This window comes from Bos mutus, chromosome 3 (assembly GCF_027580195.1).
Source record: "Bos mutus isolate GX-2022 chromosome 3, NWIPB_WYAK_1.1, whole genome shotgun sequence".
NCBI lineage: Eukaryota > Metazoa > Chordata > Mammalia > Artiodactyla > Bovidae > Bos > Bos mutus.
This window is the reverse complement of record NC_091619.1, coordinates 67946867-67965066: the sequence shown is the minus strand read 5'-3', so window position 1 is coordinate 67965066 and position 18200 is coordinate 67946867. Positions and strand designations below refer to the sequence as shown.

General features: G+C 37.9%; 1 protein-coding gene across 3 annotated transcripts in view; it reads right to left on the bottom strand.

The window, feature by feature from the left end:
• The window catches only part of ERICH3 (glutamate rich 3), a 124286-nt gene that overhangs the window by 62966 nt on the left and 43120 nt on the right, over window positions 1–18200 (bottom strand). For all 3 annotated transcript variants that reach the window (XM_070367849.1, XM_070367850.1, XM_070367851.1), the window contains 2 exons: window positions 15519–15677; window positions 8849–9067 (listed from right to left, as the gene is read on the bottom strand). In XM_070367849.1, the coding sequence (XP_070223950.1) occupies window positions 8849–9067; window positions 15519–15677 (378 nt within the window). The remainder of the gene's footprint in view (window positions 1–8848; window positions 9068–15518; window positions 15678–18200) is intronic.

The window sequence follows — 18200 nt, the reverse complement described above, 5'->3', positions numbered from 1 at the left end:
AGAAGCATTTCTGGTTCTTCCTTTCTTCTGGGGTGGTGTTCCACAATGCCAGCTGCAAAGGTATTTTGATTGTTGAACTGACTTTTTTTATACTGTTTTTAAGTTCTTTTTAGTTATGTAGTTACCAAACTACAGTGCTAATTTTAAGCAAAAGCATTGTTCAAAAGAAAATGTTGCCTAAAATAAATCAAGCCTGCCATGAAATATGTTGAATTACAATATATTAAAATCATGTGATGTTTTTCCTTTTTCATTCTCAAATCTTAGTCTACTGATGAGAAAAACTAAGAGTAAAAATACCAAGGTAATGCACTGGCTAGGAGAAATTTTTAAACTATTTTAAATTTTAAAAATATTACTTAAATTAAGTCAAACAAAAGAAATGCGTGATTTCCCCACAAAGCTAATATTTGTTAGGCTTTATTTGTTACTGGAGAAAAGGGATCTATACCTGAAAGGCATAATTATCATCTACAATATTTACCTAAGCTAAAAAGTATAACTAAAACTTACTCTTTGCATGGATAATAAAGCAATACCCATTTATGAACACACTGCTAATAAACATGTGACTAAATGTAAATAAAATCAAACACCTGCTCTCAACAAGCTTTATAACCTGGGAGTAGAATTAAGAATAAGGGTACATGAATATTTATGCTAAGCAGAAAATATTAAAGAACATAGGAAAAGTAACAAAGTCCTCTTGAAGGGAAGAAGAGATGGAATCCTTTTACTGTGTACAGAAATACAGTATAGAGCATAAAGTCTTTGAGAAGATCAGGGAAAGATAGGTAGGGAAACACATTCTTCTTATCTGTTATGCATTCTCAGTCAATTCATAGAATATCTGGCATAAACTAATTTTTAAAAAGTATATACCTGAGATGGGGAAGTAGAAGACCAACCAGTTGAGGGTATAGAAAATAGTTCAACTTGGCTTGGCTACGAGCAGAGAGAAAGCTGGAAAAGGGCCAAAATCAGAAGCCCTTAAATGCTAGTACACTAAGCATGCCCCTTTATTCTGATGTTTTGACATCTGGGTCCTTGCTGACCCTGGGATATAGCTCACCCAAGACTAACCAGTTCCTAGACATGGGCTTCCCTGGTGGCTCAGTTGGTAAAGAATCCGCCTGCCCAATGCAGGAGATGCAAGTGACTCTGGTTCAATACCTGAGTCAGGAAGATCCCCTAGAGAAGGAAATGGCGACCCACTCCAGTATTCTTGCCTAGGAAATCCCACGGAAAGAGGAGCATGGCAGGCTACCGTCCATGGGGTCACAAGAGTTGGACACAACTTTGTGACTAAACCAATAGACATAATAAATGACTTGCCTAGGAGAACATTTATCACATATAAACCAACCAACCGAGAGCCTATATCCACCCTCCCCCAGTCTCTAACAAACTGGGCCCACATTCCGCTACCCTTACCAGGCACCAGACAACTGAGGACAGCCCAACACCGAAGCCTGCCAAAATCATTCATACCATCCTGTCCTAAGCCTGCTTACCCCCCCGTTGCCTGATCCTTCCTCAGAAACCACAACAGATGCTCTTTTCCACCTTTTCCTCCCACCCTCACTCCTGACAGTCCTGGTGCTTCCCTGGGTGACCCTACAAGGCCTGGTGTGATGGTTAATTTCATCTATCAACTTTGCTGAGCCACAGTGCCAGATATGTGGTCAAACAATATTCTAGATGGACGCCTGACTAAAATAAACAGGGATTTCCCTTTCTCTTGAGAACTATAAGTGACAAACTTAAAGGCAAGTATCCTGATCTATAGGTCGCAACATAGGTGAATAATAATGTGACATTTTAAAGCAGGCAGACTACACCTCACTTTCATTAGGAAAGCAGAAGCTAGTGAAAGGTTTTAAGCAGGCAAGAAAAAAGCTGGGAGCCAGTCTACAAAGTTTAATTTTAACACCATTATATAGAATCTACTACTACTGAGATGGACTGTGCTTACACTCCTCTCCCATTCCTGCCTTTAACTCTCTGCTTCCTGATTTTGTTTGCTAACTTCCTATCCACCTTTCAGGCATCTGTAATTGCATAGGGCTTATCTGAAGTCTGGAAGGTGGACAGGGGAACTCAGGCAAATAGGAGAAAGCCCCAGACTAGTTCAAGCCTGGAGAAACTCTTTGCCCTCTCTTTCATAAAACATATAAGAAATTAAAGCAAACTATGTTTCATTGTTTTAATTGATAAACATACTGTTTAAGTAGGTTCTTATTTGGACTTCCCTGGTGGCTCGAGTGGTAAAGAACCAGCCTGCAATGTAGAAGATATGGGTTCGATCTCTGGGGTAGGAATATCCCCTGGAGTAGGAAATGGCAACCCACTCCACTATTATTGCCTTGAGAATCCCATGGATAGAGGAGGTTGGCAGACTACAGTCCATGGGGTTGCAAAGAGTAGGACACAACTGAGGCAACTTAGAATGCATGCAATTTCTTATTTGAAAGCCTTTATTTTCACATCTATAAACACTATTCACATCTATAAACACTATATAGGACATCCATGTTTTCAGTAGGCAGCTGTGTAGATAAGTGATAGGCAGTCCTGAGTGGAAACACAAAAATCTGCAGATCAGTGAGGTAAAACTCAGAGTAAAACCTAACTAGTCGCAGAGATTCCATAAAAGCATTATAAGCTCTCTAGGTATTATATATTCACATTATAAAGCAACAGGGTACAGAAGCAATGTGCTGGGCTGTGAAATTTACACTATGTCATTTGGCTTCCTGGATCATGGCCTAGAGACAGAGACCAAAGAAGCCAGGGATCCTGTTCTACATATGCACAGAGGAACAGGTGATGGGCCGCCAACAAGCCATATTTCTTTGGCTCTTTCTTTTACCTCTTTCTTTTAAGAGCATTTTCTTTGGGATGGTAGTCATGAAAGTATGAATTTAATGTGTAAATTAATCATGAGAGCCACCTTTCCTTAAATGAGTCTTTTCTAGATCAAATATAAAATAAATCCAAATATTTAAATGAAAATACACGATTTACCCCACTGTGCCAATTTCATTCTTAAACCCAGGACCTAGGAGCTAGTGACAAATCCCAGAGACATCTAGAAAACTACTGAAGCCATGTGAGAAGATGATCACATCTTGAATTTTGAATAGAAAGACAAGTGTCAAGGTCTAAGCCTATGGTGATGTCCAGGTTTAGGGGTGAAGATGAAAGAGATGTAGAGGAGCACGACAGTAGGTAAAAGGAGAGAGCAAAGAACCATGAAAGTAGAGTGCCACGAGGCAAGAGAGAGAAGCTTCACGGAGGCGGCAGTAATAACATAAGATACTACTATCAAAGGAAAATCACGGTAAGTAGAAAATATAAACTAAGATGGTAGAAATAATTCTAAACATACTGCAAAATAAAATAAATCAGTAATTAAACTCACTAATTAAATGGACAGATTCTCAGTTGAAATAAACAGAAAGCACACATATGCTACATAAACATATTTAAAGTCTAAAGCTTTAAAGACATTGAAGAGTGAAAGTAAAAGGAATATAAATATATATATTCATATATATATAAATAATCTTTCTGTGATTGTGGTTTTCATAGATAGGAAAAAAGTTGAAACAGTGACAGATTTTATTTTCTTGGACTCCAAAATCACTGCAGACAGTGACTGCAGCCATGAAATTAAAAGATGCTTGCTCCTTGGAAGCAAAGCTATGACAAATCCAGACAGCATATTAAAGAGCAGAGATATGACTTTGCCGACAAAGATATGCCTAGTCAAAGCTATGGTTTTTCCAGTAGTCATGTACAGATCTGAGAGTTGGACCATAAAGAAGGCTGAGTGCCAAAGAACTGATGCTTTTGAACTGTGGTGCTTGAGAAGACTCTTGAGAGTCCTTTGGACTACAAGGAGATCCAACCAGTCAATCCTAAAGGAAATAAGTCCTGAATATTCATTGGTAAGACTGATGCTAAAGCTGAAGCTCCAATACTTTGGCCACCTGATACAAGGAGCCAACTCATTGGAAAAGATCCTGATTCTGGGAAAGATTGAGTGCAGGAGGAGAAGCGGGCAACAGAGGATGAGATGGTTGGATGGCATCATTGACACAATGGACATGAGTTTGAGCAGACTCCGGGAGATAGTGAAGAACAGGGAAGCCTTGTGTATTGCAGTTCATGGGGTCTCAAAGAGTCAGACACAACTTAGCAACTGAACAACAATATATAATCTAAAGAAAATAAGGAGAAGTACTATTAGACAAATAGATTTTGAGGCCAAAAGTAATAATAAAGAGGATCTTTTTTTAATAATAAAGAATATTTTCACCAGTAAGTTCAAGTATCCTAAATCTGAGGGCATATAAGTATGAGTATTGAGGGCAAGTATTCTCAATATTTACAAGACAGAACTCAGTTAACTACAGAAAGAAACAGACAAATCCACAACTACAGAGAATTAATTCTCACTAGAACTCAAGAACTAAGAGACCACGTGGATAAAAAGAATAATAAGGATGTAAAATTATGAGTAACACAATTGGACATTTCTTACCTATTGGAAGAATTCTGCTCCCAACAATTAGAAAAGCACATTCTTTACAAAAACTGAGCCTATCTTAGCCCACAAAGCAAATCTCCACAAGTACCAAAGGATCAAAATCATACAGAACAAGATGCTTTTTAAGAGTAGCATTCAGTGAACAAAAGGAGTTCTAGGATTTAAAATATGGCAGGAAAAGAAAAATGTCAATAACCCACAGATATAGAGAATGGGCTTGTGGTTGCGGAGGGGAAAGGGTTGGGGAAGGAAAGGTTGAGAGCCTGGGATTAGCAGATGCAGACTATCATACACAGGACTGATAAACAACAAGGCCCTAATGTCTAGCATGCATGTGTGCTCAGTCCTGTGCAACTCTTTGCAACCCTATGGACTATAGGCTGCCAAGCTCCTCTGTCCATGGAATTACCCAGGTAAGAATACTGGAATGGGCTGCTATTTCCTTCTCCAGAGGATCTTTCTGACCCAGACATTGAACCCACATCTCCTGCGTCTCCTGCATTGGCAGGTGGTTTTTTTTTAACCACTGAGCAATCTGGGAAGTCCAATATATAGCACAGGGAACAAGATGCAATATCCTGTGAAAAATCATAATGGAAAAGGATATGATAAAGGATATATAACTGAGTCACTCTGCTGTACAGTAGAAATTTAACAGAACATTCTAAATCAACTATACTTCAATAAAACTTTAAAAAAGAAAAATGTCAATAGAATGTGTGGAAGATAAAATTGAAGAAATCTCCCAGCAAGTAGAACAGAGAGGTAAAGAAGTAGAAAATATGAGAGAAAAGCTAAGAATATTAGAGCATCAGTCTAGTGGTACCAACATTCTCAAAATAAGATTTCCAAAAAGAGAGAATAGAAGTTAAAAAAAAAAAAAAGACCAAGTCAGACTGAAGCCTTGTGAACTCAAGAGCTAGACACACCAAGGTCTGTCAGAGCCAGGATGCCTGCTGACAGCCGCTGTGTTCCTAACCTGAAGTAGAATGCCCAGGGGAAGCTGGCTCAGATGCTTATCTATGCTTCACTGGTCATGACCACAGGGTGGAGAAGTTGCTGCTCTCTCCTCTGTGCACAGCTACAGAAGCCCATTTGCCTGAGTATATTCTGGCTGGACATCCAGCATCTACCTCACATGAGGACTTCACTAGATGCCCTGATTCTGGTGAGCCCCATTTTTCTAAGAAAATTAAAAGACACTTGCTCCCTGGAAGAAAAGCTATGACAAACCTAGACAGCATATTAAAAAAGCAGAGACATTACTTTGTTGACAAAGGTCTATAATAGTCAATGCTATGGCTTTTCCAGTAGTCATGTATGGATGTGAGAGTTGGACTGTAAAGAAAGCTGAGTGCCAAAGAATTGATGCTTTTGAACTGCAGTGTTGGAGAAGACCCTTGAGAGTCCCTTGAACTGCAAGGAGATCAAACCAGTCAATCCTAAAGGAAATTAGTCCTGAATATTCATTGGAAGGACTGATGATGCTGAAGCTCTAATACTTTGGCCACCTGATGCAAAGAACTGACTCATTGGAAAAGACCCTGATGCTGGGAAAGATTGAAGGCAGGAGAAGAAGGGGATGACAAAGGATGAGATGGTTGGATGGCATTATGGACATGAGTTTAAGCAAGCTCTGGGAGTTGGTGAAGGACAGGGAAACCTGGCATGCTGAAGTCCATGGGGTTGCAAAGACTTGGACACGACTGAGCGACTGAACTGAACTGATTTTTTTAGAAACACTCATGACCTGACCTCTCTTACTTCCCTGCCAGGAGCTCTTAAAACTGTAAGGAACCAAACCTAAATGGTGACCCACAGCTCTATTCAGCTTATTTTCTCCTGGAAATATTAGCCTTTCATTACGATGCTAAGTTTGAGCTTTTTTATGAAGTTTTATGCATATAAATAATAGAACTCCAAAGAAAAGCAGGGACTCAATTAACACATTTGTCAGTATACTGCTTGCTCTGAGAAGGAGTCAGGGATGTAACAAGGCAGGAAATAGGGGGCTTATCATATGACAAAAGTCTGCTACTTGTTGAGAAGTAATGGTATATACATAGATTTTTAATTGTTGTTTAACCTGAACATAAAGATTTTACATATTCTTATGGTTTATATGATATTTAAACATTTTTTAGAAAAGTAGGACTGGGTAAAGTTTATCCTAGTAATATATTTTTAACATTAGAAAATAAAATCTGCCACCAAATAAGGACAATGAAGGAGAAGGCAATGGCACCCCACTCCAGTACTGTTGCCCGGAAAATCCCATGGATGGAGGAGCCTGGTAAGCTGCAGTCCATGGGGTTGCTAAGAGTCAGACACAACTGAGCAACTTGACTTTCATTTTTCACTTTCATGCATTGGAGAAGGAAATAGCAACCCACTCCAGTGTTCTTGCCTGGAGAATCCCATGGACAGAGAAGCCTGGTAGGCTGCAATCCATGGGGTCGCACAGAGTCGGACACGACTGAAGCGACATAGTAGTAGTAGTAGTAATAAGGACGATGAAGAAATTACAGTTCTTGCAAATGTTGGCCACAGCCTTTAAGACAGCATGTTTGTTGGCCTGGTGGAGACAAATGCCAGCATTCAAAGAATACATAGTAAATTTGTGGATTAGTAGATTCTAATATCATGGCTCCAAATATTCACTGCCACCTCTTTATAAGAGGATGATACCTACACTCTATGTCAGGCTTTGGTTATGGAATTCAAGTGTAAGTGACAAGTATCACTCCTGAATGGAATCTACAAAGCATTCCATGACTCTGTTTGTCCACGAGGCAAACACACCCCAGGCAGGGATGATTCATCCAGTCTGGGTCTCAGAATTGCCACTGAACACCAACTGACAATAATGATAAAAAGAAGTTGCTGCTGTAATCTGAGTCATCTGGGGTTGCTTGTTAGAAGGAAGCTATAGTAAACTAGACTGCAGAGAACTCTGTAGTAGGAAAGGAGATAACAGAAGTCCCAGGCTACAGAATATGAGTAAAGGATTTAGTTACTCTATATAAGGCGTGGGTATATAGAGAGACAGATGGATATTAGGGGAAAGAATAAACATCCAAATAGGAGAGAAGAATGACAGACAGTGCAAAGTGCCATGTAATGGGAAAAATACGCTCAAGGAACAGGGCTGGGGGAGGAAGGGGAGGGAACCTCCAGGATGAAGGATACAATGCTCTGTCAGAGACCGTTACAAAGATAGAGAATTGGTGAAAGGTAGATTGAAAGAAGGAAACCTAAGCAAGCAAGAGGAAAGTGAAAGTGAAGTCTCTCAGTCGTGTCCGACTCTTTGCAACCCCATGGACTGTAGCCCACCAGGCTCTTCAGTCCATGGGATTTTCCAGGCAAGAGTACTGGAGTGGGTTGCCATTTCCTTCTCCAGGGGATCTTCCCAACCCAGGGATCAAACCCAGGTCTCCCGCACTGCAGGCAGACGCTTTACCATCTGAGCCACCAGGGAAGCAAGAGGAAGATAGTCACAATTTTTAGAGAAGGTTATTGGTGAGGATAGCTGCTAGGAGAGAGATGTGGATGGGGGTAAATAAAGCACTTGAACTAGGCTGGTTTTGAGGAGCCAGCATGCTATCAATGTGCAGTGTTGGAACTTCACTCCCTGATTCTCCAACAGTGAAATGTTGACCCAGCCAGTTGCCAGTAACCACAAAAATTGCATATAACAGCTTATTGGTTGTGTATTTACACTATAAAGTAAGAGATTTTTGACCTTCATACTAGCCTGTATCTGTAAAAGTGTAAATGCCCTTAGAGCTACATTCTTTATCAGTATTTTGAAGAATGATTACAACAAAACAATATATTTTAAGGACATGGAAAGGAAAATATTTAGAAATATTATACAGTAATTTGCCAAAAACTATTAAAAGTGAGTTTTAATAATTATTTTATATGGCACATTGCGGTTTTCAATATGTTACTGAATATTCACAAATTAAATGTTAAATACTTCCTGACATGATTTAATGGCAAACTGAAGGACATAAATGATTTGGAAATGGGTATAGTACAAACTAAATTTGAGCATAAGATTTACTTAATTTTTTTGTCAATTATGCTAAACTATTCAACTGTATTACTCAAATATCTGGTTTAGGATTCATTCAAGTTTACAATTACTATATTTACAAAATTATTATATTTTTTATGCAAGTCATTTGGTATCAATTTCCCTAGATTCTGTTACTGCACATCTAGAAATCTAAAAGTGCAATGTAATCGGTACTAAATTAATGAAAGAAAAGTTGATTCCATAATCACCTTAGTAAAGACAGGTTCTAAGCCATTTGGAGCAGTGGTTGGACGAAATCTTCTCCTTCTCCATGTTTCAGGTCTATTTTCTCTTGTGATTTTTCCACTGGTGGGAGGAAGTGGAGGAGGAATAGGCATAATGTAACGGTTAATGCTCGGAAATTGGTATCGATTCATTCCCTGTGAATTGTCCATGGAGTTCCTGAACTTCATCATTGCCTTCTTGCCCTATAATTAGATTTCATGACATAAGAATGATTGAAACAGATTTGGTAACCCAACATAACTCAAAATTACAGACAAGACTATGATTGACATTGCAGGCAAACACAACTGATATTAACAGGCAAACAAAGTGAAAGTGAAGTCGCTCACTCATGTCCGACTCTTTGCAACCCAATGAACCCCTGCCAGGCTCTTCCATCCATAGGATTTTCCAGGCAAGAATACTGGAATAGGTTGCTGTTTCTTTCTCCAGAGGATCTTCCTAACCCAGGAATCAAACATGGGTATTCTGCACTGCAGGCTGACTCTTTACTCTCTGAGCCACCAGGGGAGCCCCACTTAATAGCCCTGTAGAGATATCTTCAAGAAAATTAGAGATACCAAAGATGGGCTCAATAAAGGACAGAAATGGTATGGACCTGACAGAAGCAGAAGATATTAAGAAGAGGTGGCAAGTATACACAGAAACTATACAAAAAAGATCTTCACAACCCAGATAATCACGATGGTGTGATCACTCACTAGAGCCAGACATCCTGAAATGTGAAGTCAAGTGGGCCTTAGGAAGTATCACTATGAACAAAGCTAATGGAGGTGATGGAATTCCAGTTGAGCTTTTCTAAATCCCAAAAGGTGATGTTGAGAAAGTGCTACACTCAGTATGTCAGCAAATTCGGAAAACTCAGCAGTGGCCACAGGACTGGAAAAGGTCAGTTTTCATTCCAATCCCAAAGAAAGGCAATCCCAAAGAATACTCATACTACCGCACAATTGCACTCATCTCACACGCTAGTAAAGTAATGCTCAAAATTCTCCAAGCCAGGCTTCAACAATACGTGAACTGTGAACTTCCAGATGTTCAAGTTGGTTTTACAAAAGGCAGAGGAACCAGAGATCAAATTGCCAACATCTACTGGATCATCGAAAAAGCAAGAGAGTTCCAGAAAAACATCTATTTCTGCTTTATTGACTATGCCAAAGCCTTTGAGTGTGTGGATCACAATAAACTGTGGAAAATTCTGAAAGAGATGGGAAACCGAGACCACCTGACCTGCCTCTTGAGAAACCTGTATGCAGGTCAGGAAGCAACAGTTAGAACTGGACATGGAACAACATCTGGTTCCAAAGAGGAAAAGGAGTACGTCAAGGCTGTATAATGTCACCCTGCTTATTTAACTTATATGCAGAGTACATCATTAGAAACGCTGGGCTGGATGAAGCACAAGCTGGAATCAAGATTTCCAGGAGAAATATCAATCACCTCAGATATGCAGGTGACACCACTCTTATGGCAGAAAGTGAAGAGGAACTAAGAAGCCTCTTGATGAAAGTGAAAGAGGAGAGTGAAAAAGTTGGCTTAAAGCTCAACATTCAGAAAACTAATATCACGGCATCTGTTCCCATCACTTCATGACAAATAGATGAGGAAACAGTGGCTGACTTTATTTTTCTGGGCTCCAAAATCACTGCAGATAGTGATTGCAGCCATGAAATTAAAAGATACTTACTCCCTGGAAGGAAAGTTATGACCAACCTAGACAGCATATTAAAAAGCAGAGACATTACTTGGCCCACAAAGGTCCATCTAGTCAAGGCTATGGTTTTCCCTGTAATCATGTATAGATGTGAGAGTTGGTCTATAAAGAAAGCTGAGTGCAGAAGAATGATACTTTTTAACTGTAGTGTTGGAGAAGACTCTTGGGAGTCCGTTGGACTGCAAGGAGATCCAACCAGTCCATCCTAAAGGAGATCAGTCCTGGGTGTTCTTTGGAAGAACTGATGTTGAAACTGAAACTCCAATATTTTGGCCACCTGATGCGAAGAGCTGACTCATTTGAAAAGACCCTGATGTTGGGAAAGATTGAGGGCAGAAGGAGAAGGGGACGATAGAGGATGGTATGGTTGGATGGCATCGCTGACTCAATGGATATGGGTTTGGGTAAACTCCAGGAGCTGGTAATAGACAGGGAGGCCTGGTGTGCTGCGGTTCATGGGGTCGCAAAGAGTCAGACATGACTGAACGACTGAACTGAACTGAATCACATTTCATAACATAAGAATGCATGAAGTAGAAGTGGTAACCTAACATAATTCAAAATTACAAACTCAAAATTACAGGCATTGACATTATATGCAAACGCAACTGATATTAATAGGCAAACGTAAGACACCTCAACCTGTTGAAAAATGGCATTTTGCAGTATCCATAGCAAATCAAATTTTCATGGATTTCTAAACTTATTTAAGTATATATTTTAAACCGAACATATAATCATGGCATTTTTATAGTTCTTTGAGGATTTTACCTCAGAGATTCATTAAATCTACGAGGACCCAGTACAGTGAAACAATTTAGAATCAATAGGTTTGAAGTGTTGTACTTCAAGACAGGATTGGGTAGTCCACTCAATGATGGGATATTTGCACTTTTTCTTTTACATTGATTTCACCCATCCAGGTGTTACAACATTCCTTGATAATATGGTTTCAAGGAATCTAAAACCTTGACTCTGACCCAAAGTCTCTATTCAAGTTATTTTTACCTAGAAATTTAACTTGTAAGAACAAATTTTACCCAGTTAACTGCACAAGTACATTTATGTAACTGTGTAATAGAATATACACACACAGGTACACACACAAATATGTCTAAAAAATTTAATTGATCAGCTTGGGATTGACATGTACACACTGCAATATATAAAATAAAATGCTTTTCCTTGACAAAAAGAGAAAAAAAAATGTAGTTGAACTACCAAGTCCATCAGTAAAAGGATAATTAAATAAAATTTGCTTTATTATAAAAGATTCTCATCAAGCTTTAAAAAGAATATTGTTAATCTATTCTTTTGGAGTCCTGACATAAAAAGCTCCATGCAGCATGGTCATACATTTCATTTAAATAATTTATATGTGGATTTTGATAAAATCAGGGATGACTGGAAGACTCTAAACACAGGGTTGCCTTTAAGGATTTGGATTATTTGTGGGGGTGGAGCATATAAATTTAATCAACATTTAGTACCTTAATGACTAAAAAGTACCTAATGCATAATCAAAAATTTTAGTTTCATGTGTATTTGAGCCTCTGAATTTTCACATATTGATAATTTTTGTATATCTGAGGTAGTTTTCAAACTTTAGATTATCTTTAATCATTTAAATCTGTCTTATACCAATTTATTTAGTATTGTTTTAAATTTATTTTCAGCCAATTTATCTTTTATTTTGAGATGCTTAAATTGTAAAAAGTTATTTTTAAGAAAGAGAAGTCATTCCCCAAACATTCTCATTGCTATTAAACAAAAGCAGATTAAATAAAGGCATGGGTACTTCATACTTTGATTGAAATCAACATTTTTATGAACAGAAGGTATTTAGATAGATATTCACCAAGGGGCTTAGAATTATTAGATTGCTTGATGTTGCAGGTATTATTTATGCTCTCATTTTTTTCTTACATTTTCCAATTTTTTCTCTGCTGGTGTGCACTGACATTGTAATAACAAATATAAATTAAAGAAGTGAAAATAAGATAATAAAACAATAAAATCAATGAATTCAGAACTTTTTGGTCTTGGGAGGTTCTACTTTTAATTTCTAAGTAGTTATCCATCATTGGCATGCCTTATTTGGTAATGAAGTTTAGTAAATTTTTTAAAAATTAAACTTCTACTCCATACCTTTCTTTTTTTTTCTAGCCCAAAGAATCTTGGACATCTCCCTATGGTAGTATAAATAATTTACCTTATTTTTAAATATTATTTAATATGCTACAACATTTTTAAACAATAAATTCTTAGGTGTCTTCCAAACGTTCACTATTGGAAATATTATAATTCTAAAGTTCCTGAATCTATTTCTCTTCACATGCATGTATGTTCCTAGGATAAATTCCAATATGCTAAAATGCTTGAGCATGTTCATTTAAAATGTTGATAAATATTCCCATACTGTCTTCACAAATAGTTGTACCAATTTCTGTTCTTATCAATAGTGTATAAGAAACTCTCATTCCAAGTATAATCATTTTCAGTCATGTCATTAATTTACTCAACAGCATCTCAACCAATCTGTTTTGACCAAATTGCTTTTGCCTAAATCAAAGATCCTCGCTCCTAATACTTGGAAAATTCAACTTACTTAAGTATGTCACACCTTCAAACAATTCCCCCATACATATCTTTTACTATTTAGTTGGTGCTTACTACATACTCAGCAGTCATGCAAACTATTATTCTTTAGGAATTTCTTGTCTAATTTTATATTAAGTCATTTTCATCATCAATGCCATTGAAAGAATTATATGTTTTTCTTGGTGGTATATTTTGACTGTGTACATCACAGTATAAACTCCAAAAAGTCAGAGAACATTGTCTGCTTTGATAATTGATATATTACTAATGCCTAGAGCAGGACCCAGTCAATAGTAAATGCCCAATTAAATTCCACTGTATGAAAAATGTTAAGTTTAGCTGGTTGAAATTAACATGGAATTGATCTCAACCTTGTCAGCACGTATGAGCTACCATTTTTTAATTAATTTATTTTTTAACTGAAGGATAACTGCTTTACAGAATTTTGTTGTTTACTGTCAAACCTCAACATGAATCATAAGCTACCATTAAATGTCAATCCCTTACTCATTCACATTCCCAAACTTGGAAATGGTTAAATAAAAGGTCCTGTAAAGATTTAATTAATAAATCTACCCAGTACCTCAGAGCAGATTTGGAAAATCACCTAAAAGAAAAATCATTTACTAGTCAGAAGAAATTGAATATTACCTGATTGATATTGGTCACATATCTAATAGAAAGTGGGTCCGATCAAGTAGAGTTAATAGATAATAGGAATTTAGAAAAGAATATAATCACCTTGGCAAACATGGAGAGTGCCCATCTGAGTACTATCTAAGGGAGAGGAAATCCCACCCATTGGACTTTGAATATTTCCAGTCCTAAAGGGAAAGTTATCCCTGGAGGATTCAGAGGGCTTTAGCCAAAGACCTTTGAGCTTTCTGGTACCTTTGGCAAGCCCATTCCTAAGATGAGACAGATGCATCAGGCTAAGACAGCCTGATGCCATTAACATTCCATTCTACCATATCCCCTCATTCTGGTTCCATACTCACTAGGCAACCTTCTCATTGTTATCTGGCTTCCCATCTAGGTCTGCCTACAAGGGGAAAATGTACTGTTTCTACAAGCTTTGATTTATTTGATATCTGGTGAATTAATGGCCCCTAATTATGATTTGACTCCCTATTTTGATTCACAATAGTGATAAAAATGGGCTTGTCATGTCTTAGTTTAGTTAGCTTGAGACAATATCTCAGGACCTGACGATTCCTGGACACTAGCTTGAAATGGGAAATCTCTGGACATTTAAAGTGGAGATCAGATCCTAGAAAGTGTCAACGGAATTGGCTTATGACCCAATAACTTCTGCCAAGCTCTAAGTAGTATTCCCTAGAAAAAATGCCAGCACTTTTTAATTTATCCTTCTTTCCAAGAATGTACTATTAATTAACTAAAGTAAGGTTTGTGAAAAGTGATTCACCAGCTAAAAAACATATTAGTTGGATTAAAATATTATTTATCATTTGGGGGTTATATTTATACTTTTAATGTGAAAGATAATTTATTTCAATTAATTTCTTAGTGACAAGGTCATCTGTCAGCTTTAGGTAAAAACATCTTAATTTCATATGTCTTATGTTTCCTAATAATAAATGGAACTAAATTCACCCATTTGAGCATAATTACAATTGTACTCATAACACAGGTTCTTTCTTAAGCTGGCAAATGTTTCTTCTTGGTCTTAGAAATACAAACAATACCTTTTCTAATTACTAAATGTCCCAATTGTCCTTCCCTGTTAGAGTAACTCATGTTTGATGACTTCCCTGCCTCCTTCCTGTGCTCTGTTTAAAATAAGTGAAAATTACCTGAGACATAACCTTGAAAAAGAAGCATAGTCAAGCTTCCGAGTGTGATTAATTCAGGACTTTTTTAAGACAGACATTCTTTTCCTTCTATATCCAACCTTCTCCAGAGTCAAACTTGAAGCAATTTCATACACTGATGGTAAAGTAAGTCAGCATGCAAATGCCAACCTATTCTTGGAAATTTTCATTTTCTAGGTTTCATGCATTTTAAAATTTGGAAGCAGTCAACACTGTGTCTATTCTGTTAGAAGTCATATCTAGCCATAAAAAGATCCTCTTTGTTTTTATACAACCTTTCAAGTTCATGAGAGATCATCTTATATTATTACAAGTCTATTCCTTACTATTTTTCCCAATAACACAGAAATTATAGGTCTTCCAATTAAAGTAAAATATAATTAAACAGAAGTACAGAGCAAGTGTTTAATAAGTACACAATATAAATTTCATTGATCAGATTAATTGAATCTAGCATCTTAAAAACTGAGAAGAAAAAGCATTTACCCCAATGGGAAATGAAGTTTCAGTTTCCAGCAATGAGGTTTTTGATCTGGATCCCAAAGTTATCTTTGGAACAGTTCGTACTGCAGAATTACTGGGAAGAGGTTGTAATCGAAATGGAGGCTGCATATTTCCAGGAGCAGTGTATGGTCGAGGGGCTGTCTAGACAATTAGGGGAAAAAATTCCATTTAAATTAGTATCTTGACATGTTTCCAGAACCAATTAATAACTCAACAAATTGCCTAGAGTAATTAATGGTGCCTTTTTACTGAACAGATTAAACTTTAATTATGTCCTTCCATTATACATACCCTTATGACCCAATGTATTTGTTAAAACATATGGTGTGGAAGTCTTCTACATGCCTAAATGCCACAATTGTAGAGTATTTTAGATAAAGATGTTCTCTGTTAGGTTCCTGTATTTTATTCATACTGTAAACTCACTGACAATGCCTAGTTGATGCTGTACATAGAATGAAAGTTTTAGTCGCTCAGTCATGTCCAACCCTTTATGACCCCATGGACTGTAGCCCACCGGGCTCCTCTGCCAATGGAATTCTCCAGGCAAGAATACTGGAGTGTGTTGCCATGCCCTTCTCCAGAGATCTTCCCAACCCAGGGATCAAACCCAGGTGTCCCACACTGCAGGCAGATTCTTTACCATTTGAATCACCTGGGAAGCCCTTTGTTCAATTAAATGTTAAGTTGAATAATGTTCCGATTTTGAAGACCTAGGGAATATAATCAGAATGAACTCATTCCAGGTTTTAAGCCTTAAGACTAGTGCTGAAGTAAAAGCAGACAATATGATTCAAAACAAGGGAAGGCGAATGCTTACCTCTAATGCATTACCATTTATTTATTCTATCTCTTCCTTGAACTATTAGGAAAACAAAAATGAGAACTAGTGACTGGCAACTTTGGAAAATACTACCAAAATGTAGATGTTCAGAGATGTTTTCCAAGCTAGACGGTTTCCATTTGCTCCTCTTCTCTACCTTCTCCTTTCTGCTCTGGCTGCTGGGAGTCATTTCTTAATGGACCATATCAACTAACCTCAGGTTTCCAGTCGGATTTGGCCAGTGAAAGACACTGGCAGGAGATCAAAGACAGGAGGGAAGGAGACTGGGGTCCTAATGCTGCTGGACCCTCCTGCCAAGGTCACGATGGGCCAACTGGGTCCCTCCACCAAAGTCCACAGCTCTTCAGGAAGTCTTCTTCCAGAAACCGCCTGCTGGTTCTGGTGTCCAATACCTCCCTTTCCCCTTAGCCCTACATGATGTGGTTCCCACTGTGTTCACCCTAGCACGCTTTACATCCCCAGTTGGTTGTCCTTAACCCTGCCCACATCTTTCTAAATAGTTTCTTTATTAAACTCGTCCTAATTACCCTATTAGTGTGAGCCATCTGCTTCCTGCTGAGACCCTGACTGATGCATTTTCTAATCAAGAATGTACTGCAGAGAACACCAAAAGTGTCAGTTCAGAGCATTAGATGTGCCTGTGGGAGCAATGACAAAACATTGTAACCTTAGCGTAAAGATCAGCAATGTTTCAAAAATGGAAAAAACAAAATGTTTGGCCCAGTTGTTCTATTACAATAAAATACTGGTAAACCTGTTAAGAATAATACATGCAAATTTGGGTAAGAGGGTGTGAGAAAGATAGTATGTAAATGATTCATAAAAAAGATTTATTACATTGACTCTAGTAGTGACCACAAATATTCAACTCTGGAAAAGTGTTGTATAAATACATAAAAAATGGTGATAGGGCTGCTCCCACCACCAAAACTGGATCTTAGTACCATCTTGACAAGCATGTTATACGTTGCTAAAGCTCTGCTTTTGTTAAGTCAGCACTTACTGAATTCCAACTGTAGTCACTGTGAGGAGATGAAACAGTAATCTAATGGCAACACAAGACAATTAGTGTCAAATGAACCACACAAATACTACCAAAGAGAGAATAATAACAAAATACCTGCAAACTAACAAACATAGAACTAAAAGTTATTTGGAATAAGCCAATGAGACAAGTATTAAAAGTGAAAGTTTCACAGAAGTAGTTACATTTTATCCAAATGAATGAGCAATAAAGGATAATGTTAAATAAAAAAAAGGGATGGTGAATTTGGACATCCAAGTAAGAAGAATCAGTTGTGAACCAAACATGGGAAGGACAGCAAAAGTAATATATCCCAAGATCTGCTTTCCTTTCTTTATGTAATGTAACATTTATTAGGGAACATGTGTGCTGTGCTTAGTCGCTCGGTCGTGTCCAACTCTTTGCTACCCCATGGACTGCTATCCATGGGAATTCTCCAGGTTAAGAACACTGGAGTGGATTGCCATGCCCTCCTCCAAGGGATCTTCCCAGCCCAGGGATCAATCCCAGGTCTCCCACATTGCAGGCAAATTCTTTACTGACTGAGCCACCAAAGAAGCCCCAAAATACTGGAGTGGGTAGCCTAATCCTTCTCCAGGAGTTCTTCCCAACCTAGGAATCAAACTGGGGTCTCCTGAATTGCAGGCAGATTATTTACCAGTTGAGCTACCAAGGAAGCCCATTAGGGAACATGGCTATAACAAATAAGAACTATATTTCCCAGCATCTCTTCCAATTCTATATAGACGTATGCCTCAGTTTTGTCCAATAAGATATGAGCAGAAGTGATATATGA